At 38.9% G+C, this 24,404-nt stretch overlaps 1 protein-coding gene across 7 annotated transcripts in view; it reads left to right on the forward strand.

The window, feature by feature from the left end:
- Positions 1-19,186, forward strand: part of CDC42SE2 (CDC42 small effector 2) — a 150,050-nt gene extending 130,864 nt beyond the window's left edge. For 4 of the 7 annotated variants that reach the window (XM_054555166.2, XM_063723923.1, NM_001133506.1 and 1 more), the window contains 3 exon segments: positions 5,584-5,685; positions 11,011-11,126; positions 11,853-14,674. In XM_054555166.2, the coding sequence (XP_054411141.1) occupies positions 5,584-5,685; positions 11,011-11,109 (201 nt within the window). In that variant the 3' untranslated portion in view covers positions 11,110-11,126; positions 11,853-14,674. 7 annotated transcript variants of the gene reach the window in all.
- The last annotated feature ends 5,218 nt before the right edge of the window (positions 19,187-24,404 follow it).

Raw genomic sequence — 24,404 nt, forward strand, 5'->3', positions numbered from 1 at the left:
CCAGGCTGGAGTGCAGTGGTGTGATCTCGCCTCACTGCAACCTCTCCCCCCCCACCCCCACCCCGGGTTCAAGCGATTCTCCTTCCTCAGCCTCTGGAGTAGCTGGGATTACAGGTGCCTGCCACCATGCCCAGCTAATTTTTTTTTTCTTAAAATATTTGTTTAATTTTCCATAGTTACTGGGGTACAGGTGGTGTTTGGTTACACGAGTAAGTTCTTTAGTGGTGATTTGTGGATTCTGGTGTACTCATCACCCGAGCAGTGTACACTGCACCATATTTGTAGTCTTTTATAAAACCCTTGCCCCCCTCCCACTCTTCCAGAGCCCCAAGTCCCCAAAGTCCATTTGATCATTCTTATGGCCTGGCTAATATTAGTGGAGACAGGGTTTTGCCGTGTTGGCCAGGCTGGTCTTGAACTCCTGACCTCAAGTGATCCACCCACCTCAGCCTCCCAAAGTGCTGGGATTATAGGCATGAGTCACCATGCCCAGCCACCCGTGACTATTAATACAGTACCCCAAACAAGTGTGCCATTCTTTAAATGTCCACATTGTGCCTGAAAATATTGCATTTTTATAGTTTAGAACATTTATTTATATTTAAATCCAGGTTTTTGATAGAGTGTTGTAGGAAAGAGTGTAAAGAACACTTCCACCTGTGTCTGGATCCACCTTTCCTGCCTTCTCAGGAACCTTGCAATGTTGACAATCCATTTTCTTTTTCCTTCTTTTTCTTTACCTCTTTTACTGGATCTTTCCCATTAGAAATTGAGCATAATGAATTCTCTGCCACCTTACAGGGGAAAAATTCAATCTGTTCTCATCTCCTTTTCTCCTTTCAGCCACTGACCTGTCTTCTTCCTGTCCAGAAGGCCAGACTTTTCTCCAGAGTTGTCTCTGTTCTCTTTCTCCATTTTTCCACTTCTTAGACCCACCTCAGTCCCCTCCAGCGTGTCTTCTCCTTCTATTACTCCACTGACATAGCACTCACTAAGGTGCCCATCAACTTGATATTGCTGAATCCAGTGCACGTATTTGTCTTTAATTGACCTCTCACCACCTTTCAGCTCTGTTGCCTGCTCCCTCTTGACACTTGTACACACTGCTGATTCTTGTACTGACTTTCAGGCTGTTTCTTTTTGGTCTTCTCTGATGGCTTCTTCTCTGCCCAACCACAGAAATTTAGTTTGTCTAGGAAATCTCAATGCTGGTGATTCTCAGTCTCTTATCTCCAGTTTGGATTCTTTCAGAACCCAGTGAATTGCACACTCTATGCTGAAATCTGAAGTCTGTGCATATTTCTTAACTCCTCCCTCTCACTCAGTTACCAAATCCAGCCTGCAACCAAGTGCTGGTTTTTTGTTTTTTTGTTTTTTGTTTTTTGTTTTTTTTGAGAGAAGTCTCGCTCTTATCCCCCAGGCTTGAGTGCAATGGCTCGATCTCGGCTCACTGCAACCTCCGCCTCCCGGGTTCAAATGATTCTCCTGCCTCTGCCTCCCAAGTAGCTGGGATTAAGGCACCTGCTACCACGCCTGGCTAATTTTTATATTTTTGGTAGAGACGGGGTTTCACTGTGTTGGCCAGGCTGGTCTCGAACTCTTGACCTCAGGTGATCCACCCACCTTGGCCTCCCAAAGTGCTGGGATTACAGGCATGAGCCACCGCACCCGGCCCAAGTGCTGTTGATTTTATCCACTGATTACTTCTTGAATCTATCCACTTCTTTCTGTCTGTGTTATTAGTTGAATCCACATAATCCCTTTTCACCAACATTAATAACTTATTTTGACCTCTTCTAATGTGTTTTCCACCTATAGCTATTGTGGAATAGTCTTCTCAAGCTATTTAATCATGTTATTCCTCTGCTTTAAACGACTTTCAATTATTTCCCATTGTTCTTGGGAGGATCACATACTTCAGTCCTTTACAAACCCTATGTGATCTGGTTCTTGCTTATCTTACTGTTTTCATCTTAGGTGTTTACCTTTACTATGCTCGCACAACACAGTTGCTCCTTTCAGTTTCTGGACAGCTGAGTTCCCTCAGCCTTGGGGAGCGAAGGACTGAAAGCTTCTTTCATATCTCACAAACAGTGTTAGATTAGATGCCATGAAGAAACCTTCCAATACTAAGGTGTGACTCCCAGCTCAGTATAGTTCAAGTTGAAAAATATTCACTATTTTCACATTCATATATATTAGTTATCTAATAACACAGTATGATAGAAGTAAGCTGAAGTCTTCCCATCCTTTGCTTTTCAGTGTGAGAGTAGCTTCATGGGAACTAGTTTTGTTATCAGCTTTTGAATATTCTCAGTAATCATGTTTGCTGAATTATTGTTTGTGAGTATGTGTTAATACCCTTCTTTCACAAGCATATCTATTCATTCTTTTTGGGTGAGATGGGTGGTGGCCTGAGCACACTGTGGTTTCTGTCTCCCCCAACACAGACCTGCAGTAACTCAACAGAATAAATCACATAATGTGGAGGTATAGACCAAGTGGAGCCTTTTGGCAAGCTCTAAACACACCCTTCTGGAGGAAATGATGCAGATTGAGAACTGTTAGGAGTTGCTTCTGCAGGTTCACAGGACAAGGGTTGATAAAGACTCCTCCTAGTGGTCTGGAAGTAGGTCTGATTCTCTGGTACCACCTCCTCCCCTGCTTGAGAGAGCCAAGTGGCTCTCTCTGCATATCAGAAGCAGTTATCTTGACATGTTTACTGCAAATGCCTGGGGAAGAGTCTGGTGTCCTGCAGATGCCACTGTCCTGTGGAACTGTGACAAGAACCTAGAAGCTTCCCTCTCTACCTGTCAGTTAAGTGGCTCACTGGGGAAGAAATCCCAATAATTTGTCCTGCCCACATGCTGAGAAAATTCATATCCTGTGATGGTAAAGATTATATTTCTGGACCTGCCCAGACAAATAGCTTCCTAATAAGGAAATTTAGTAGAAATGTAACAATATATTATTAAGAAGAGAAAAAGGCACAAAACTGTTAACATCTTTTTTCCCTACTTTATTCCTAAAAAAGATAAGTTAGCATTAAGGCTAATTTATAGAATTATGCTTTATCATTCCAAACAAAAATAGTATGAAGAGAAGTATGTTGAATGGGGTGGTTGGAAATAGACAAACTGAGTCTGTGAAAGAGATGGGGAACAGAGGAAAAGACCAGTGCATTGCTGACATGCAGCACTCCAGATCAAAGGATGGTTGTGGGTGTCAAGTCTGCCATTAGGGTCAGGGAGTCTTCATATGACGCACCTCTAAGATCATCGGAGGGAGCAATATGCGAGAAAAAGATAGAAAACCAGTGCATTGTGCTAGGAAATAGAAAAATTAAAACACATAGACAAAAGCCTCTTTTGACTTTATGATACCATTTCAACCTGCAAGTTTTATATGATTCTGTGGAACAGGGCCCCAAAAGACAGTTTCTTACCAACTTTCAAAAAAAGGCTTGAAGTAAAACTAAACTTGTTCAAATAAAGAAATGAGAGTACTTTGTTCCCTAGTGTTATAGACTTATAATTTATATAGTTAAGTGTTTTTAGGGAAAAGAGTGAAAAACTATAATACAACTTTTTCAGAGATTAAAAAATGTTGCAATGACATGTCATAACAGTCTCTGAAAAATAACCATAATGGAAAAAATGAAATTATGTGGCTACTACTGAAAAAATCTAGAGCTGGGGTCAGCAGACTACTACTTTTACAGGCCAAGTCACCTGTTTTTGTAAATAAATTTTTACCAAAACACAGCTACACGCATTTAATTTCATGTGCTCTGCAGCTGCTTTGATGCTACGATAGCAGAGTTGAGTCAAAGCTACGGTGGAGACTATATTTGGCCTGCAAGGTTATGATATTTACTATCTAGCGTGGACCTCTGAAGAGGATAAAGTGGAGTTACTTTCCAATGCAGTGAAATTACAAAGAGAAATAAAATAAAGGATGAAAATATAAGAAACTTGGAAGATTATAGACACACACATGTTCAAATGTCCACATAGGCAGGAACTCCAGAAATAGCAAAATGAACACATGGAGCAATTATCAAGGAACTAACAGAATAAAACTTTTCTAAGATACAGAAAACCTGTGTTCAGATAACCGTGTGCCACGCAGAATTACTGGAAGGAAAACCCAACAAACTTGGAGATGGTCTAATGTCATTGCTGAATTCTAAGGATGAATAACATAAGTATTTCACAGGAAAAGCGTCAGGGTTTTCTGTGGTTGTTCTTTCTACCTATGACAATGTAAACGAGAGGACAGTAAAACAATGTATATGGACTTCTAAAATATATGCATGGGCTCGCCACTTTTGTGGTTTTGTAGAAAGTCATGTTTTCACCCTGAGGAGCTGTCATATGTGACTGTCTTGATAAAATTTTAGGGTTTATCAGGATCATGCCAGCATTTCAGTAGATAAGGACATAAAAGTGTTATGTTCAAAGGTAGCTAATCCAACAAGTTTATAACTCTGCTTGGTTTTGAGGGAAGCTGCAATTTCAGGAGAAGTATACTATTGACAGTAAACTGGGATAAGCAGAGCCCCATAGTAGGACACTAACCCAACTTGGCCAGTGGTCTCTCCCAATAACATTATCATATCTAAGGGGTCATGGAAAACAGGACAGATCTAAGATAATCTTCATATCTGGAAAACTCTTAGATAATCAGTGAAACACAGCAGTACGGTAAGGAAATATCTCTAAGGGGTGGATGAGCATATTGGTCAGAACAGGGACACCAGCTGGTGGCTAAAGTTACTGGAAAATGGGGCTCAGCACCCCATGAGAAGTGCTTTTCAAAAATTAGGAAGAGTCACCTAGGCGTAGTGGTACGTGCCTGTAATCCCAGCTACTTGGGAGCTGAGGTGCGAGGATTGCTTGAGCCCAGTTAAAGACCAGCCTGGGTAACATAGCAAGACTCCATCTCAAAAAAAAAAAAAAAAAAAAAAAATTAAGAAGAGTCAGTAAGACCCAGCCTAGTTAGTCAGCAGGTTTAGTTCCCAGCTAGAACAGACTAGAGAAGAGTGAATGGACTAGGACCAAATCTGTCACCCTCTCACCCTCCCACCTCCACCCCCTCCAGCTGAAATGACAGATTCATTTCAGCATAGAAGGGTAATTCGGTATAACCTGAATAATAACCATCAAAATATAATACATCTGTTAATGATGAAAGCCAGAAAGTAATGTTTAAAATCAGACAGTGTATTCAAACCACACTGTGTTCTTTGCCAACAATAATAGTGACTGAGGGTAATTTTACATTTGTCTTGTTTTTTAAAAAGAATAAAACTTAAGCAGTTATTATACAAATATGTGGATGACCAAAGCTAGACCAAATAATCTATTAAGCTCTAAATAATAACCTGTTATTTTGCTTTACTAATCATTTTTGTGCATATATTTCTCTTGGGGATTTCATCATAAGAAGTAATTGTGACAGTCTAAGAGCTAGGCATTTTTTGTGTTCTTGGCAAATTTATTAACAGTCATAGTATAAAAATCCATCAGAATAAGTTGTTCATAAGATCACTTTCTCAACACATTGTTCCCCATATTTTAGAAAAGGCGACGGCGGATTGACAGAAGTATGATTGGAGAGCCCACAAACTTTGTGCATACGGCTCATGTTGGATCAGGAGACCTGTTCAGTGGAATGAATTCAGTAAGTATGTTGGTGGGACATGCAGGTAGGGCATTGGGGCATAGTCATATGAAACCTGTGTGATAGGCACAAACATTTTTAATAGCATTATGCTAAATGAATTTGTATACAGTGAATGTAAATACATAATATGAGCATAGAAGAGAGAAGCAAACTCATGATGAAAAATTAATCTCTTTGAATTTCCTGGATTATGTATTTGTTTCTGTTTCTTGTACGCAACTCTTCATAGCTGCCTTTGTCCCGAATAAATACTTTGAAACTTGAAAGGATTTGAGTTCAGAATGGAGGTTAATATCCTATTGATTCTCTTGCTTCCACCAAAGAGACTTGGATATCAGCCTTTTTAATAATAATCTCTTTTTGTTTTTAAGTTCAGTTAGTTGCCTTTTGCACACATTTTTATTGCTTTACTTTATAAACCAGTGGTCTCCAACCTTTTTGGCACCAGGGACCAGTTTCGTGGAAGACAGGTTTTCCATGGGGGAAATGGTTTGGGGATGAAACTGTTCTACTTCAATTCATCAGGCATTAGATTCTCATAAGGAGTCTGCAACCAAATCCTTGCATGTGCAGTTCACAATAGGGTTTGTGCTTCTATGAGAATCCCATGCCATCACTGATGTGACAGGAGGCGGAGCTCAGGCAGTGATGCTCACTTGCAGCCGCTCACCTCCTGTTGTGCAGCCCGATTCCTAACAGGCCACTTCTGGTTTTGGGACCCCTGTTATAAACTATTCATCTTTACCCGGTAATATTAGAATGTTGGTGATTTATTTATTCTAAGTTCTCATGCACTAAGCATAGGATTGGAATTTTCACATATCCCTCTAGGGCAAGGCAGTAAAAATTTGTCACATTTGCCAGTAGGATGTGAAGAACCAGAAATAGGATTTATTCGCTCTTTTAATAGAGGTTTCAGTGAGTTTCAGAATAGGCTTTAGATCTACTCAGCTGACCTTTTAGTCCTTAATTTTTGTTGAAGAGAAAACCAGAATGCATTATAATAGAAGCAGCACCAAATGCGGGTTCTTATCAGAGTTATTCCTCACATTTGCCTTAAAGCAGGCCACTGAGTTTCAACAGACTGACTCTTTTCCCCATGCCTAAAGTAAACAAGTATAAATGATCCCTAAAGTGTTCAAAACCAGAAAGGATTTTATAAACATAAAATTATGATCCACTGTATACCAACTTAATAGCATTAACAAAAGACTTAACAGGGACTTTAAAAATAGGTAGATGGGTATCCTGGATACAGCAACGACGTTTGTCACTGCAGTTACTAGGTAAGCAAAGGAATGACATTTGAACCTTCCCGGAAAGGAAACAGCTTGTTTGTTTTAAATCCGTAGGAAAAGTACTTTGTTTCACTTGACTGCTTTGTGGAAATGCAAGAGGTGTCATGTTGCTGTCAAAATAGTCAGTAGCTTTGTTTCCTGCATCAACATAGAGTGAAAAGACTAAATAAGGCCCTATTACTTTTATTAATATGGTTACTATAATAAACAGAATGGGTTGTTTCAAATTTGTTATATATGATGAATTTTAATTTCTCTCTCATCAACAGATGTTGTCTCTGCCACCTCAGATTTTTAAAAAATCCAACTATAAGGCCAGGCACGGTGGCTCACGCCTATAATCCCAGTACTTTGGGAGGCTGAGGCAGGTGGATCATCTGAGCTCAGGAGTTCAAGACCAGCCTGAGCAATGTAGTGAAACCCTGTCTCTACCAAAAATACAAAAAAATTAGCTGAGTGAAGTAATGTGCACATGTGGTTCCAGCTGTTTGGGAGGCTGAGCGGGGAGGATTGCTTGAACCTGGGATGGGGGAGGTTGCAGTGAGCTGAGACCATGCCTCTGAACTCCAGCCTGGGTGACAAGAGTGAGACCCCATCTCAAAAAAATAAATCTAACTGTATAGGAGAAATTAAATTTTAGTTCGTGGCATTTAAAATCTTATGTACATTTCTGAATTTCCTTTAAGATTCCTCCCTGAATGAAAAACCTATCATTGGCATACTATTTTTTTGCTTCTCATAGTTTAGGTAGAACTTTAGGACTGTACTTTGCAGGGCTTGCACACCTGCCTCTTAATCTTAGATGCAGGATCGAGATGGGACTTTAGCTGTGGTAGAGTTTCTACCTTGCTGTCTCCAGGCAGCCTTCTCTGCTACTGACGTGGACTTTTTATGAAGTATTTCAGCCCTTTAGAGCTAAATGTATTTCCCAGATGTATTCTATAGTTATTTCGTATTTGAGTTTGCTATCTCTAAATCAATATTCAGCATCCATCCCACCATCACAGAGCACTGTGTTCTTGCTGCTAGGAACGGTGTTGTTCTATTAGTAACTTTTTTTTTTGAGACAGAGTCTCGCTCTGTCACCCAGGCTGGAGTGCAGTGGCGCGATCTCAGCTCACTGCAACGTCTGCCTCCTAGGTTCAAGCAATTCTCCTGTCTCAGCCTCCCGAGTAACTGGGATTACAGGCGTGCACCACCATGCCTGGCTAATTTTTTGTATTTTTAGTAGAGCGGGGTTTCACCATGTTGGCCAGGCTGGTCTCAAACTCCTGACCTCCGGTGATCCACCCACCTTGGCCTCCCAAAGTGTTGGGATTACAGGCATGAGCCACCACGCCTGGCTGAGTAACTTTTCTTGAAAGTATCATTGATAGTTCTGATTTGATGAGCCTGACTCTGTGAGAAAAATTATGTTCTCCTATGCAATGCAATAATAAATAAGAAAAAACCATAAATAGACATGCTGTTTATTCAAAGAAAAGAACTGAGCAGCTAGTATTAGGAATGTAGCTTGACGCATATGAAACAGGCTTGCCTAAACTATATTATTGAATGGTTAGATGACTTGTAATTTCTTTTTTCTTCTAAATATATTATTCTTCTACCTTTACTTAGTGTAAAAGACTTTTTCTACTACCTTCTTTCCAGAAAAGATTTCTGTTACCCGTTCAGTAATACAACCTTGCGTTAAAATATTGTATATTCACAGTCACAATAATACATTCAGTCTCAACACTGAAAGATTACTTATTAAAGTTACTTAATAAAGGTTACTTAAGATAAACCAAATCTTTTAAATTGAAGAATTGACTTTTGGGAGAAAATATACTTTTTTTTTTAGAATCTGCATGGCATTACTGAATGCACAGTGTAAAAACAAAGATTTTTTGTTTGGTTGGTTTTGGGCTTTTTTGATGCAGTCTCATCTGTTGCCCAGGCTGGAGTGCTCACTGCAGCCTTTACCGCCTAGGCTCAGTCGATCATCCTGCCTCAGCCTCCCCCAGTAGCTGGGACTAGAGGCCTGCACCACCATGCCCAGCTAGTTTTTGTATTTTTTTTGTAGAGATGGGGTTTCGCTATGTTTTCCAGGCTGCTCTCAAACTCTTGGGCTCAAGTTATCTGCCTACTTCGAACTCCCAAAGTGTTGGGATTACAGCTGTGAGCCACTGTACCTGGTCATAAAGATGTTTTTTAAGACAGGCCCAAAATATCTATAAAAGCTAACATGCCATGTTAAGTGGAAAATTACTTGATATCAGGTTTGTGCCACATAACTTAATGTTAGTTACCATAAAGGGGCAGATGACGAATTTGAACTGGTATCATATGACAGGCCCTAGCCTCTTCACACTGCATTAACTGAGCAAGTTTATGTTTAAAAAACAAACACACAAACAAAAATGTAGATTTCTTCTTACACTCTTACCTGAAGTAGTCATTTTATTAATGTGACTATTATAGCAATACCTTATAATGTGATGTCATACAAATAAGATGTTCCATGTATGTAAATTTCCAGGTTAGTAAAAATGTCCCCATTTAAGAGCCTAACACATTTTCTCATTTAGACTCTTTTGATCTAAATAAGCTATGCATTTTCTGTTTTGCTGTTATGTTCTATTACAGTATGTATTGAAACCTGACTTACTCAAAAAATGAGTTAGACAAGTCTTACTTTAAATATATTGACTCAGAATCACCAGTGGAAAGCACCTCACCCTTCATGCCTTATATTACAGTAGGTGCTCAGTAAGTATTTGATAAGCAGATGACTGATAAATAGATGATGCCCCGGTTCCCTCCAAATCGTGGAAGTGTGCGGGGCCCTTTGAGCTGATTCCATGAAATACTCGACCACATTGCTAGTGCTCTCTCTCCACTAGTTAGGCCATCACCTCCAAAATCGTATTGCTTGTGTTCTTTCTTCTAGCAATCTAGCCTGACTCTCCAATTCTCTGCTTCCAGACTGCTTCTAATTTATATGAACTAAGATTGGAATAATAATGATATGCTAAAAGTACTTCACAGTTTGCAAATGACTTTATGTGCCTTTGTTTCAGCAAAAAGAAAATATCCCAACTTTCATATATCTTGCACTCTATCAGGAAACAGCCCTGCAATGTGGTCGGGAGAGATTACCATCTTAACCCTTTTACAGATAAGAAGCCTGATACTCAGGATAGTTTACCCAGTTATAATATTAATAAACTGGGACTATCTGTCTTTGGATTCTTTGATTCTTTTTTACTTTATCAGGCTATGTTAACATGGTACATTTTATGACACAGACTTTTAAGATTTATCTTTGGTTGGTCCAATTTTATTCATGCTTATTTTCTTGGTTTTGATTCTTTATTAAGTAATTGAGGTGATTATATATGTGAGATATCTGTAAAGTAAGATACTCAAAGTTGAGAAACAAAGTGGAGTTGATCGGCCAGGTGCGGTGGCTCATGCCTGTAATCCCAGCACTTTGGGAGGCCGAGGCAGTCAGATCACTTGAGGTCAGGAGTTCAAGACCAGCCTGGCCAACATGGTGAAACCTAAAAATAGAAAAATTAGCTGAGCGTGGTGATGTGTGCCTGTAATCCCAGCTACTCGGGAAGCTGAGGCAGGAGAATCACTTGAACCTGGGAGGTGGAGGTTGCAGTGAGCTGAGATGACGCCACTGCACTCCAGCCTGGGCAACAGAGCAAGATTGTCTTAAAAAAAGGAAGTGGAGTTGATCTATATATTTTTGACTGTTTTTCAAATGTTACCAAGTGCCTTGTGAATTACAAAACTGACTTTTGTAATTTGGAAATAGAGAAAATAGGGGTTTTTGCAAAAAATGTTTCAGTTGCTAGCCTCCCTGTTTGTCCTTATAACCAGAAAATGTTTGTCTATAAAAAATTTTTTGTCTATGAACGTACCCTTCTGAAAAAAGCAGCCCAAATAAAATTCTGGGAAAAGAGTTACTTAGTTGCACTGGACCTACTTCCTGACTTCCATTTTGTTTTGTTGTATTTTTGTCTTGTTTTAGGTTAGCTCCATTCAGAACCAAATGCAGTCCAAGGGAGGTTATGGAGGTGGAATGCCTGCCAATGTGCAGATGCAGCTCGTGGATACGAAGGCAGGATAGCCTTGGTCCTTTCTCCAGTGAGTAGTCAGAGCTGGGGTCTGGACCTGAAGGCCAGACATGGCCAGGCCAATAATAGTAAATATATGTGTGTATATATATATATATATAATTTTTTAATTGTGAACTTACTGGGAAAGGCAAAATTACTCAGCTAAATGTAGTTTCTGCACTTGGAATGTAAGTTTTAGGTTCTTTTCCTTATTAAGAACTTTAAATACTTTGAAACATCTGGTTGGGGAGGATTCTGATGACAAGATGCTTCTTATGTGTCCTTTAAACAAGAGTGAAATCATTGATTATTGAGGCCGAGCGTGGTGGCTCACACCTGTAATCCCAGCACTTTGGGAGGCCTAGGTGGGCCGATCACCTGAGGCCAGGAATTGGAGACTAGCCTGGCCAACATGGTGAAACCCCGTCTCTACTAAAAATACAAAAATTAGCTGGGCGTGGTGGCGCATGCTTGTAATCCCAGCTACTCAGGAGGCTGAGGCAAGAGAATTGCTTGAACCTGGGAGGCAGGGGTTGCAGTCAGCTGAGAATGTGCCACTGCACTCCAGCCTGGGTGACAGAGCAAGACCCTGTCTCAAAAAAAGTACTGATACTAAAGATAATCTCTTGGGTAGTAAGTTTATAGTTAATACTTCATTGTTTATAAACTTTTCAAATTAATTAAAAAGACTACTTTGAAAAAGGATAAACCCTGAAAATGTAGAAATAATTTGAAGTTTTTTTTTGTTTTATAGGGTTATTGTGAATTTCTATATTTTCTCTGTCCACTATTCTGTAATTTTTTTTTGTCCTGTGATTGCGTTTCTTTTATTTTGAATTACAAAAAAGAAGTGTGATGGCACCTTGTCCACCCTGTTGTGATTATTCCGGTGAGATGTTACTGTTCTGCTCTGAAGAAGATACTGTCAGACGAATCCTGCATTTCCTCAGCTGGCATGCATGCCTTTGGACTCATGGAGAGTTCTTTGGATTGTCACTGAATTTTCAATGTTTAATCAGTATGGATCTGATCTTCGCATGATCTTTGTGAATGCTAACACCATTTTGCAGTTGTTTTTTTTTCTATTTTAAACATTTTTCTTTTCACTGCCGACCCCCTGCCTTACGATTTTATTGGAAAGCAAGGACCTGCTATTATTTGTTAATTTGCCATCATTTATGTATATTTTGGAAGGTATGAGACCCACAAGCACAATGATCATTTTTATTTGTTTGAAACTTCAGCAGAATAGATATCTGCATGCTTTATGAAGTTGCTTCAGTAAGAGCCCATGGGATGCCAGAAATTAACATTTCTTTGCTGCCATGGGCTGATGATGCTGCTACTAGATAAAGTTTAGCTGTGGCACTAAGTCACGTCATTTTCATAGAAAAAGATTACTTGTAGCTTATTTTAGAAGTATGACCTTTTGGTCTGATTAGAATTGCAATAAAAGAAAAGCTTGCATTCATAAGGCATTCATTCTGTTGTAAATGTTCAATATATTTATTTTGAGAGCAAGGACCTGTGGTTGTAAACAGGTGTGGTTACAGGTGTGGTTATGTATCTTGAGTGTTGTGGTCATACTCTCATCCAGTCCGATCCTGAGCATCTTCATCTTATTAGCTGTTCGTTTCTTTGTGCACTCATTCTTTTATTTTTACTTCTTTTTAATGTTATGGTATCCAGTTGTTTCCAGTAGCAGTTTCTTGAACTTCTGGCCTGTACTACTAACTGCAGACCTCCAGAGTCACTGGCCTTTCTGTGCTCTACATATTTTAGGGGCCACATCAGTTGCCAAGAGCAACATACATACTGACCTGGCTGAATTATTGCCAGTGAAAACAACCTGTACGAAGCCTTTGCTCAGGTTCTAAAATATGTTTGTCCTTGCACGAATTTTGTATATTTCAAATACTTCTGTAAAGGTTTCTTATTTTCTGTTAGAGTGTGGTGTTAAGCCAGAGTCAGTGGTTTGTGTTCTCATTAAAACGTTTAAATCCTATGTCCAATTCAAGCCTATCTATCTAACTACATTTGGTAGGATTAACATTTCATGTAACAAATGGGGCTTAATTAAATAAAAACTTTAAATAACTTTGAATAAAGTAACAGGGATCACTTTATCTTCTGCCTTCATTTACCTTAGTCCAAGATTCTTGCAAAATAGGCAACTGAACAAACATTAGGTTTATGTAGGTAAAATGTGAAAGCATTTCTCCTCCACTTTTTAAAATTTAATTTACCCAGTACAGCAGGGCACCAGATTACTTGATTTTTGTATTTTGCAGTTTTGAGCCTTTGTGTCAATCCCAAGCACAGAGAGGATCTCTGCCAAGGAAAAACATTTGCATCTTCAGAGTAGACATTTTGCAGTTTGTTTAATAACTTCTAAAGTTGAATTCATCCATTGTCACTGATTGATTCACCAAGTGGATGTTGCATTGTGGAATTTGCCTGAGTACTGTTGTCATTCTGCTCAGCCAGGCATGGTCAGTTTCTTGGCCAGGGACATTGCTGTGTGCAAGCTCTTTAGAAGAGAGATTGGATTTTCTTGGCATTATCAGCACTCATGCTATTTAGTCTACTTCTATTTTGACTGACTTTAAATTAGTACAGTTTTTCTACTTGTCATATAACTCCTGGAACAACAATACGGGAAGCCATGATCCTTTTCCCTGACTCATGATTTTATTCTTTTTCCAAATCGCTGTTTTTTTGTTTTGTTTTGGTTTGGTTTTTTTGCTGCTCCAACGACCAGCATGTGTTAGAGCAGATCTCCATGGTAAGCCAAAAGTGGACTTGTCAGCCTATAACTACTCTGCAGCTGCCACTAACTCTACAGGCACAGTAATACACTTTATACAGGAGCACAAGCCAAAGTGCCTGGGAGGTGCCAATAAAATCAATCAAGAAATAAGAAAACTACAAAAAAAGATACGGTTTAACCCTGGACATAATTTTTTTTTTTTAGGGAGGCAGCTTTCCCACATTTATAAATGGGGTTGTAAATCTCAAGAGGTCATTTGTTCCCATAGCAGCATATCTCATTTTTAAATTGAAGCTCATTAAATAGGATTTTACTACTCAACATTCATTATACTGTTAATCTTTGCTGAAATATATGCTAACAACAAATGTTAAGCAAGGGAAACTGAAGACTGAGTCACATGGATTGTTAGCGGTGATCTGCATTCTGTGAAAGAGGTACTTTCCCGTGATGTAGGCATGAAGTGGTGCCAATAAGCATAGAGCGGAAATGTTGACTTTAGTTACCATTGGGTTTAGCATTTCCAGTGCAGCATTATCAGTGGGCCTTTAAAAATACTTCGTGAGTACATTAGCTTTCACTTTGTTGTTAAATTATAGCAGACTCATTATAGAGAACAAGTTTGCCTTGATTTTGTTTAAAATGACTTCTGCTAAGCACCCAGAAGATAAAATTGACATATTTTTATAATATAAGCATACTTTTTTTGTACATTGTGTTCATTCTTGAATAAAATGAGTTCTGTGTTGGCTTGTAGATATTAAAAAGAAAGTATTGATTTTGATTCAATAAATGTTTTCTTTCAATCCTGGTTGGCCTTTCCTTTAAATTTGTATAGTTTTTCTTTTCTTTTCTTTCAAGGAAGGAATTATTTACCAGAATTCAGTTAGAGCACCTTTTTTGCATTCTTATATTTTCAGTCATGATTCCTATCATGCAAAAAACAACTTAAAACTTTTTGATTTAAAAGAGAATTTAAATTTCTATCAATCAATCAATCATTGTAATCTTTAACTTCACAGTTCACCTTTTAACAAATACCTAGACAGAATGAAAATTAAATGGATAGAAATAGGACTAATAAAACATTTATGCCCGGTGCAGTGACTCACACCTGTAATCCCAGCTCTTTTGGAGGTGGAGGTGGAGGTGGGTGGATAGTTTGAGACCAGCCTGGACAACATGGTGGTCCTTACAGAAACCTTTTCTGTAAGTTTTTATTGCCTATCAATCAACCACATGATTTTTAACAGGTATCAGATATCTACACAGCTTTCCATGATGAAGCATCTTGTCCTTATAGTATATGTAGGACTTAATTAAAATGAAATTAAGAATTCTCCTCATACTTAGCCATATTTCAGGTGCTTAGCAGTGTCATGTAGTGATCAGCTGCTGTATTAGGAAGTTATAGACTGTTTCCACCATCACAGTTTGGGGAGTTAGTTTATAGTTTGCCTCTAAAATGGTTTATGACACTGGTTCCCATAGGGAGTGATTTTGCTCCCCATGGAGACATTAGAGCAATGTCAGGAGACAGTTTTGGTTATCACAGCTTGAGGAAGGGGTGGTACAGGATCTGGGGAGTGGAAAGTAGGGATGCTGCTAAATATCCTGTGATGTACAGGACAGCCCCCACAACAAAGATTGGTTTGGTCCAAAATGTCAGTGCCACAGCTAAAACCTGTTTTAAGACAAAGAAGATCTGTATGTCTGCATACTCACCAGATGTAACCTGTTAGGGACTTTTTGTTGCATTAGATCATGTGCACAGGTAAGTGAGGTGTTTTGCTGGTCGAATACTGAGAATAGGTGAGTTAGGTTTCGTTTTATGAGAATTGCCACAAAACATTCTAAAAACAGAAAAGTCAAGACAAATATTAGGAAAGACTATTTCAAAACTTCTGGTAACTTTTGTCCTTATCCCATATCCAAAGATTCTAAAAAGAAACTGGCTTAAAATGAAGTTCTTTGCAAAATAAAATTCTGACAATCCCAACTATGAAAAAGTATCTGAAGAAACTGATGTTGGTAGACCAAGAGCAATTACATTGTGAGCTTATGTTTTTAAAGGATATGCATAAAATGTTGAAGGAGGGGCACATAACCACAAAAAGACAAATCTATAAAATAGAGTATCAGAGTCTAGAAATTGCTAATATTTATGAAGATGCAAAAATCTACAAAATTGATAAAGACAAAGGAAATTCTGTGCCCTCTGCTTGAAGTACACTATATGCAAACTCAAGTCATTGAAGTTTTACCTTCTACTTATTGTCTCCATCCAGAATGGTCCAGTAAGAATGAAACCATTAAATGACTCATCATCTGACTTTTTATGTTGTGGCACCTTAACTAACTTTTGGTTTTCATAATGTTTCTCAGACTATGAGGGTTTGCCTTTGATACCTTGTCCCAGGATTCCTTGAGCCCAGGAGTTAAAGGTTACAGTGAGCTTGAGTTACGATGGTGCCTCTGCACTTCAGCCTGGGTGACAGAGGAAGACCCTGAATCTTTGAAAAAATAAAAGTGTTTTTCAATGAGCTGCTCCATCTATGCAGGAAGGAAAAAAATAAAAGTGTTTTTCAATGAAGCTGCTCCATCTATGCAGGAAGGAAAAAAAAAAACTTTATTGTAGATATATGCAACCTCTAGGCTCATTTTGACCCCTACCTCATCTTTTTAATGCCCATCATCTTAATGTTCTATCTGGTTTGCCTTTGATGCCTAGAAGAAAAAAAAATATTTGTATTTACTAAAGAAAACAGTTACTCCCTGAGTAAGATCAAGTGTTTGATCTGGGATCTTATAAGGAGGTTCTCAAAGAATGGTGATCTTGGTATTGAAGAAAGCTGAAGGTAATCTTAGCAGAAAAGGAAAACCGGTGCTTCATTCTAACCCCTAGATTTTCTGTTTTGTAAATCCAAGCTATGGAGTTCATTAGAGCTTTTACAACTCACTAGAACTCATGAGTTCAGTAGCTTTAGACAGTTAAATGCAGCTGAGAACCTGCCTTGGGGGCCCAGAAAGAATTCCTAGGCTTATGGGTATGTTTTTTGTTTTGTTTTTCTCCCTTAAAGGAGCAGCAAGCAAGTAACACACTTCTTTCAAAATCTTCAGAGCCTCACCTAGTTACCTATTTCTTACCATTGCTTTAAGTTATATAAACATAATATTCATCCTTTTTATGTCTGTGTCTTTCAAATAAATGTGTAAGCTGGCAGAGTCCTTTGCCTTAGACACCACGCCTTCTCCCAGAGCCTCCGCTGCTGCTGTGCTCTCCCGCAGGGCTTCATCTGGGTGCTGCTTCTGTAGGGAGTATGTAAAACATTTCAGCTGCTGTTTCCGGGTTTCTGCAAAAAAATGTTTTTACTTTTCAGAAATACTGCAAAGGAGGTAAAAACCACTCTGCTTCTGTCTTTTGGCAAAACCACCCAGATTCCAAATGGGGTAATTTTAAGTTCAGTCTCTTTGCAATGTCCATAATGTCCATTGTGTCCTATTATCATTTTTCACAAGTGTATGTAGGTTTTGCTCACTTGATTTTCTCTGGATAGGTACAGCGTAAGTGTACCTAATAAGGGACTGGACTGTCCCTCTCTAAATGCAGCCACATCCAATCTGTGCACAATGGAATTAAGGCCACAGACCATCTAAGCCAATAGCATAAAAGGATCTGCTACTCCTAAAACCAGAAACAGAAACAAGCAGTCCTTTGTCCCTTCTTCCCTCTTTTCAATCTGATATTCCTATAGGAAACTAGTATGATCAGATAGACATTTTCGAAAAGTATCAGCTGGGCATGGTGATGCATGTCTGTAGTCCCACCTACTTTGGAGTGTGAGGCAGATGGATCACTTGAGCCCAGGACTTGGGTCCAACCTGGGCAACATCGCAAGACCCTGTCTTTTTTAAAAAAAGAATCTAAGGGCCGGACACAGTGGTTCACGCCTGTCATCCCAGCACTTTGGGAGGCCGAGGTGGGCGAATCACAAGGTCAGGAGTTCGAGACCAGCCTGGCCAACATGGTGAAACCCCATCTCTACTAAAAATACAAAAATTAGCCAGGCATGGTGGCGCACATCTGTAATCTCAGGTACTCAGGAGGCTGAGGCAGGAGAATCGCTTCAACCCAGGAGGGGGAGGTTGCAGTGAGCCAAGATCATGCCACTACACTCCAGCCTGGGTGACACAGGCTCATCTCAACAACAACAACAAAAGAATCTAGGAAATATTCTACTGTGAAGGACACAGTAGAGGGTCAGGCAGTCCAATCTGTGATTAATGGGAGTTTTACAAAAAGAAAGCAAGGAAAATGCTCTTCAGAGGAAAAAGATTTTTAAAAAAAAGTCTTGAAATTTCAAAAAAATTTGTTTTTACATTTATACTTTCTCACTTCACAGCCCTCAAGGACGTTTTGTTCTGAAGACTCTCATATTCAGCTCTGGGAAATATTATTTCTCTGATTATTCCCCTTCAACTTTTGAAGATTACCAGATTTCTCAACAGCAATACTGTGGTCTGGAATGTAATGGGGGCACTTCCCTCAGACTTTGGAGAAGACATTATTTTGAACTAGAATTCTGTCTACAGCCATACTCTCAATGAAGTAAGATGGCAGAATAAAGATGATTACACTAGCAATGAATGGCTTTACTTTCCACACACCCATCCTGAAAACACTCTGCAAGAATAGAGAACAAATCCAGTAATAAAATTAAATCTCAGGATTTCTAGGTCTGAAGACAACCTAGAAGGCATTCTATCCAAATTAGAACAAACAATGAGAGATTTTTAGAACAACTGTTTACAAGAAGCATGATTAAATGGATACCATTCAATAGCAGGACGATAACATGCATTCAAAACATTTCTATTGAGCATTATGTGCCCAGGTACTGTTTAGACACTGAGGATACAGCAGTGAACAAATTTCTTAAGCTTCCAAGAGTTTTTGTTCTAGTGGGGGGATGCTGAAAGACATTAAGCCAAATAAATAAGTGAATTATGTAACAGATTAGAAAAAGGTAAGTGCTCTGGATAAATAACTGGGGATGTAGGAGAGGAATTGTAGTTTAAAATATCACCGTGCTGAGACCGTGACATTGAAGCTGAGATGTTAGTAATATAGTTAACACATTGTGTTAGGCCTTCTTGCATTGCTATAAAGAAATACCCAAGGCTGGGTGATTTATAAAGAAAAGAGGTTTAATTGCCTCACGCTTCTGCAGGCTTTATAGGAAGCATGGTGCTAGCACCTGCTCGGCTTCTGGGGCATCACGTGGCCAGAGCATGAGCAAGAGAGAGTGTAGTGGGGGAGGTGCCACACACCTTTTTTTTTTTTTTTTTTTTTTTGACATGGAGTCTTGCTCTGCTGCCCAGGCTGGAGTGCAGTGGTGCAATCTCAGCTCACTGCAACCTCCGCTTCTTGAGTTCAAACGATTCTCCTGCCTCAGCACCTGAGTAGCTGGAACTATAGGCATGTGCCACCACACCTGGCTAACTTTTGTATTTTTAGTAGAGACGGGGTTTCACCACATTGGCCAGGCTGGTCTCCAACTCCTGACCTCAGGTGATCCACCTGCCTCGGCCTCCCAAAGTGTGGGGATTACAGGCATGATCACCGCACCTGGTCGGGTGCCACACACTTTTAAATGACCAGATCTCACAAGAACTCATTATTGCAAAGACAGCACCAAGCCATGAAGGATCCGCCCCCATGACCCAAACACCTCCCACCAAGCCCCACCTCCATCATTGGGGATTACAATTCGACGTGAGATTTGGGTGGGGACAAATATCCAAACTGTGTCATACATTTTACCATCAACAAACAAAAAGGAAAGATAATTCTAGATATGTTTGTCTAAACCAAAAACAGGTCCAAAGATATAACATGATTTTGAGCAATTAATGAGTGTACTCCAAGTGCCTAGAACAGGATGGGCCATGCAGAAGGCACTCAGTAAATATGTTCTGTAAAATTTAAGAAAGGAAATGTCATCTGAGAGGGATGACTTTAGAGACAAATATTGCATTTCATTTAGTGCTCATCACATATCTTGTTTGTACAGTGCATTATAAATATATTTAAACACCTTTTAAGTGAAAGCATAAAATACGATAGTCACAAAACAAAATGTAAATTTTAGAAAACAAAATTCAGAAGATGGTGTAGGGTTAAAGGAATGGAGGGGAATATAACTGTCAATCTCCTTTATATACATATTCACAACTCATGAACTCTCTATACATCTATGTTTAAAATTATCATTTGAGGTTCTAACAGATATTTAGATGTAAAAATATAACAAAAACTGGAAGGAGGAGGACAAGGATTCTGTTACAAGCCCCATCTTTTGGTGCATAAAATCATTTGCACAATTCAAAGTTGATGAATCAAGAAATGAAGGTATGCTTACGTTATTTAAAGGAAGTAACCCTCAGAAGACTTCAAAAGACAAATGGCTACAAGCGGTTATCCTTAGGAAGTGGGAATGGGGTTTGGGAAGTGGATAAGGGGACTTTTATTTTTAATTTCGTGCCATACTACACTATTTGGATTTCATTCCCTTTATCCTACTAATTTTATTCGGTAATATAAAACAAAATAACAATATGTTTTAAACAAGAAAGATTAGGGGGGTGACATTCAGCAAGATGGCAGATTAGGAAGCTCCAGGCTCGTTTCCCCACGGAAACACTGTATTAGACAATATTCAGACCAAAATATCTTGTAAAAACTCTAGAAACCAGCTAAGAAGGTGCGGCAACCAAGTGAATGTCTAAACAAGAACAAGTCACACTCAAAGTTATAGGAAATTTCATGAAATTTTGGTCACTTTTATCCCACCTCTTCCCTGGTGCAGCATGGTATTGTCAAAGGAAACTGCCTCAGTCCCAGTTTCTCCCTTGGGACTAAAGGAAAAAGGTGGAGCTTGCTTGTAACTTTCTAGCTTGTCTGAGGGCTGCTTAAGGGACTAGTTTCTGTCTTTCCTGACTCAGAGTACTGATAGCAACAGTGACATACTTTGGACACATGGTTAGAGGCTGCAAAGCCGAGGGGGAGTGCTCTGGTGCACTAGAATAGCAGGCAGCTCCCAGATCCACGGATGCTTTGGGGCAATAGATGACAGGAAGAGGGATGCAAGTGACACCTAAGTACAATACAAGTAAACACAAGTAATACAAAAATAACACACACACGGTCCCAGGAAAGACACAGCCCCAGAAAAGACTTGAGAAGACCTGAGCCTTTAAGCTAAGCTGATTAGTGAAGCTATTCTCTGCACAAAGCCAGCTGGTAAAGACTGGGAGAGGTGGATGTTTCTTCAAATAACCACATCTCAAAAAGAGATCACAAGGTGTACACAGAAACAATGAAACACAGTCTATTCAAAGGTACAAAATAAATCTCCAGAAATCAATCCTAAAGAACACAGACCTCTGACTTACTTGACAAAGTATGTAAACAACTGTCGGGCTGGGTGTGGTGGCTCACACCTGTAATCCCAGCACTTTGGGAAGCCGAGGCTGGTGTATCACTTGAGGCCAGGAGTTCAAGGCCAGCCTGGCCAACGTGGTGAAACCCTCTCTCTACTAAAAAATACAAAAATTAGTTGGGCATGGTGGCACGTGACTGTAGCCTCAGCTACTCAGGAGGCTGAGGCACAAGAACTGCTTGAACCTGGGAGGCAGAGGTTGCAGTAAGCCAAGACTGCGCCACTGCACTCCGGCCTGGGTGACAGAATGAGACTCTGTCTCAAAACAAAACAAAAATACCACAAGTATCTTAAATATGTGCTCAGTAAGCTAAAATAGAACACAACTTAATAAAATTAGGAAAACAATTTATGAACAAAATGAGAACATCAACAGATAATTTTTTTTTTTTTTTTTTGAGACGGAGTTTCTGTCACCCAGTCTGGAGTGCAGTGGTGCGATCTCAGCTCACTGCAACCTCCGCCTCCTGGGTTCAAGCAATTCTCCTGCCTCAGCCTCCTGAGTAGCTGGGACTACAGGCATGCGCCACCGTGCCCAGCTAATTTTTTTTTTGTATTTTTAGTAGAGATGGGGTTTTACCATGTTGGCCAGGATGGTCTCGATCTCTTGACCTCGTGATCCCGACCTCGGCCTCCCAAAGTGCTGGGATTACAGGCGTGAGCCACCATGCCCGGCTGAGAAATTTTTTTAAAAGCCAGATTCTGGAGCTGAAAAATGCAATTGTTGAATTGAAAAATTCTCTAGAAGACTTGATGAAGCAGAAGCAATCAGCAAACTTGAAGACATGACATTTGAAGGTGCTGAATCAGGTACAAAAAGAATGAAGAAAAGTGAAGAGTTACTAAGAGACTTAAGGGACACTATCAAGCCAACCAATATATTCATTAAAAGGGTCTCAAACAGAAGAAAGAGAGAAAGGGGAAAAGACCTTATGTGAAAAATATAATGTCTGTAAATTTCTCAGCTTTGAGGAATGAAATGGAAATATAAATATGAGAGGCTCAATTAATAAGTGGGAGACCTACACTGAGAAACATTATAATCAAAAAGCAAAGACAAAGAAGAAATCTTGAAAGCAGCAAGTAAAATGCAATGCAAAGTCCTCAACAAAATGCTAGTAAATAGATTTCAACAGCACATTAGAAGGATTATACACCATGACCAAGTGGGATTTATCCCTGAAATACAAGAATGGTTCCATATAGGAAAATCATTCAATATAAAGATACCATTTGCAGAATGAAAGAAAAACCCACATAATCATTTGAAGTGATGCAAAAAAAAAAAAAAAAAAAAATTGACAAAGTTCAACACCCTTTCACAATAAAAACACTCAACTAGAAGAAGAAAATTACCTCAATGTAATAAATGCCATATATGAAAAGCCCACAGCAGACATCATACTCAATGGTGAAAGACTGTGAGCTTTTCCTCTATGATCAGGAACAAGACATGGTTGTCTACTTTCATGAGTTCTACTGAACAAAATACTGGAAGTCTTAGCCAGAGCAATTAGGCAAGAAAAAGAAATAAAAGGCATCCAGACTAGAAAAGAAGTTGTAAAATGATCTCTCTTCACAGGCAACATGATCTTATATGTAGAAAAATCCTAATTATTCCATTAGTTCTGACAACACCAAAAGCCTGTTAGAACTAATAAACAAATTCAGCAAGGTTGTAAGGTATAAAAATCAACAGGCAAAAAATTAGTTATGTCACAACAATAAAAAACCTGAAAAGGAAATTAAGAAAACAATTGTTTGCATTAGCATCAGAAATTAAAAAAAAAAATACCTAGGAGTACATTTAATCAAGGAGGCAAAAGACATGTATACTGAAAACTAACAGAATGTTACTGAAAGAAACCAAAGATGACATCAGTACATGAAAAGACATACTATGTTCTTGGATCGGAAGACTTACTGTTGTTAAACTGTTGACACTATACAAAGCAATCTACAGACTTCATGCAATTGGTATGAAAATCCTAATGGCGGCTGGGTGTGGCAGCTCACGCCTGTAATCTCAGAATTTTGGGATGCCAAGGTGGGAGTATCGCATGAGGCCAGCAGTTTGAGACCAGCCTCAGCAACAAAGCGAGATCCCATCTCTACAAACAAAAATAAAAAATAAAAAATATTTTAAAAATCTTAATGGCATTTTTGCAGGAAAAAACCAACCCATCCTAAAATGCATACGGAATCTCAAGGGACCCTGAAGAGTGAAAATAATCTTGATAAAGAAGAATGTTGGAAGAAAAAAGATTGTAAGTTTCATCCTTTCTAATTTTAAAACTTATTAAAAATCTACAGTAATCAAAACATTGTGGTACTGGCATAAAGACAAACATATAAACTAATACACAGAATAGACAGTCCAGATATAAATCCTCCCATGTGTGGTCAAATGATGTTTGTCAAGGGTGCAAGAACCACTCCATGGAGAAAGGACAGTTTTGTTTCTTTACCTCAACAAATGGTGCTGGGATTAGATATCCACATGCAAAAGAATGAAGTCTAATTTTTACCTTATACCGTAAGTAAAAATTAAAATGGATTAAAGACCTAAACATTAGACCGAAAACTATAGAACTCCTAGAAGACAACGTAGAGGGAACAATTTCTTGACACTGGATTTAGCAATGATTTCTTGGATATGATACGGAAAACACTGGAAACTAAAGTAAAAATACACAAGTTGGACTACCTCAAAATTTAAAACTTATGTGCATCAAAGAACACAATTAATAGAATGAAAAGGCAACCTATGGAATGTGAAAATATATTTGCAAATCATATGTCTGATGAGGAGTTAATATCCAGAATACATAAAGAATTCCTACAAGTCAACAACAAAAAACAATCTGATTTAAAAATGGGCAAAGGACTTGAATAGACATTTCTTTGAAGATATATAGTTGGCAAACAAGCACATGAAAAGAGGCTCAACATCATTAATCATTAGGAAAATGCAAATCAAAATCATGAGATACCACCTTACACCCATGAGGATAGTTACCATGCAAACCAAAAT

This window comes from Pongo abelii, chromosome 4 (genome assembly GCF_028885655.2).
Source record: "Pongo abelii isolate AG06213 chromosome 4, NHGRI_mPonAbe1-v2.0_pri, whole genome shotgun sequence".
NCBI classification, from domain to species: Eukaryota; Metazoa; Chordata; class Mammalia; order Primates; family Hominidae; genus Pongo; species Pongo abelii.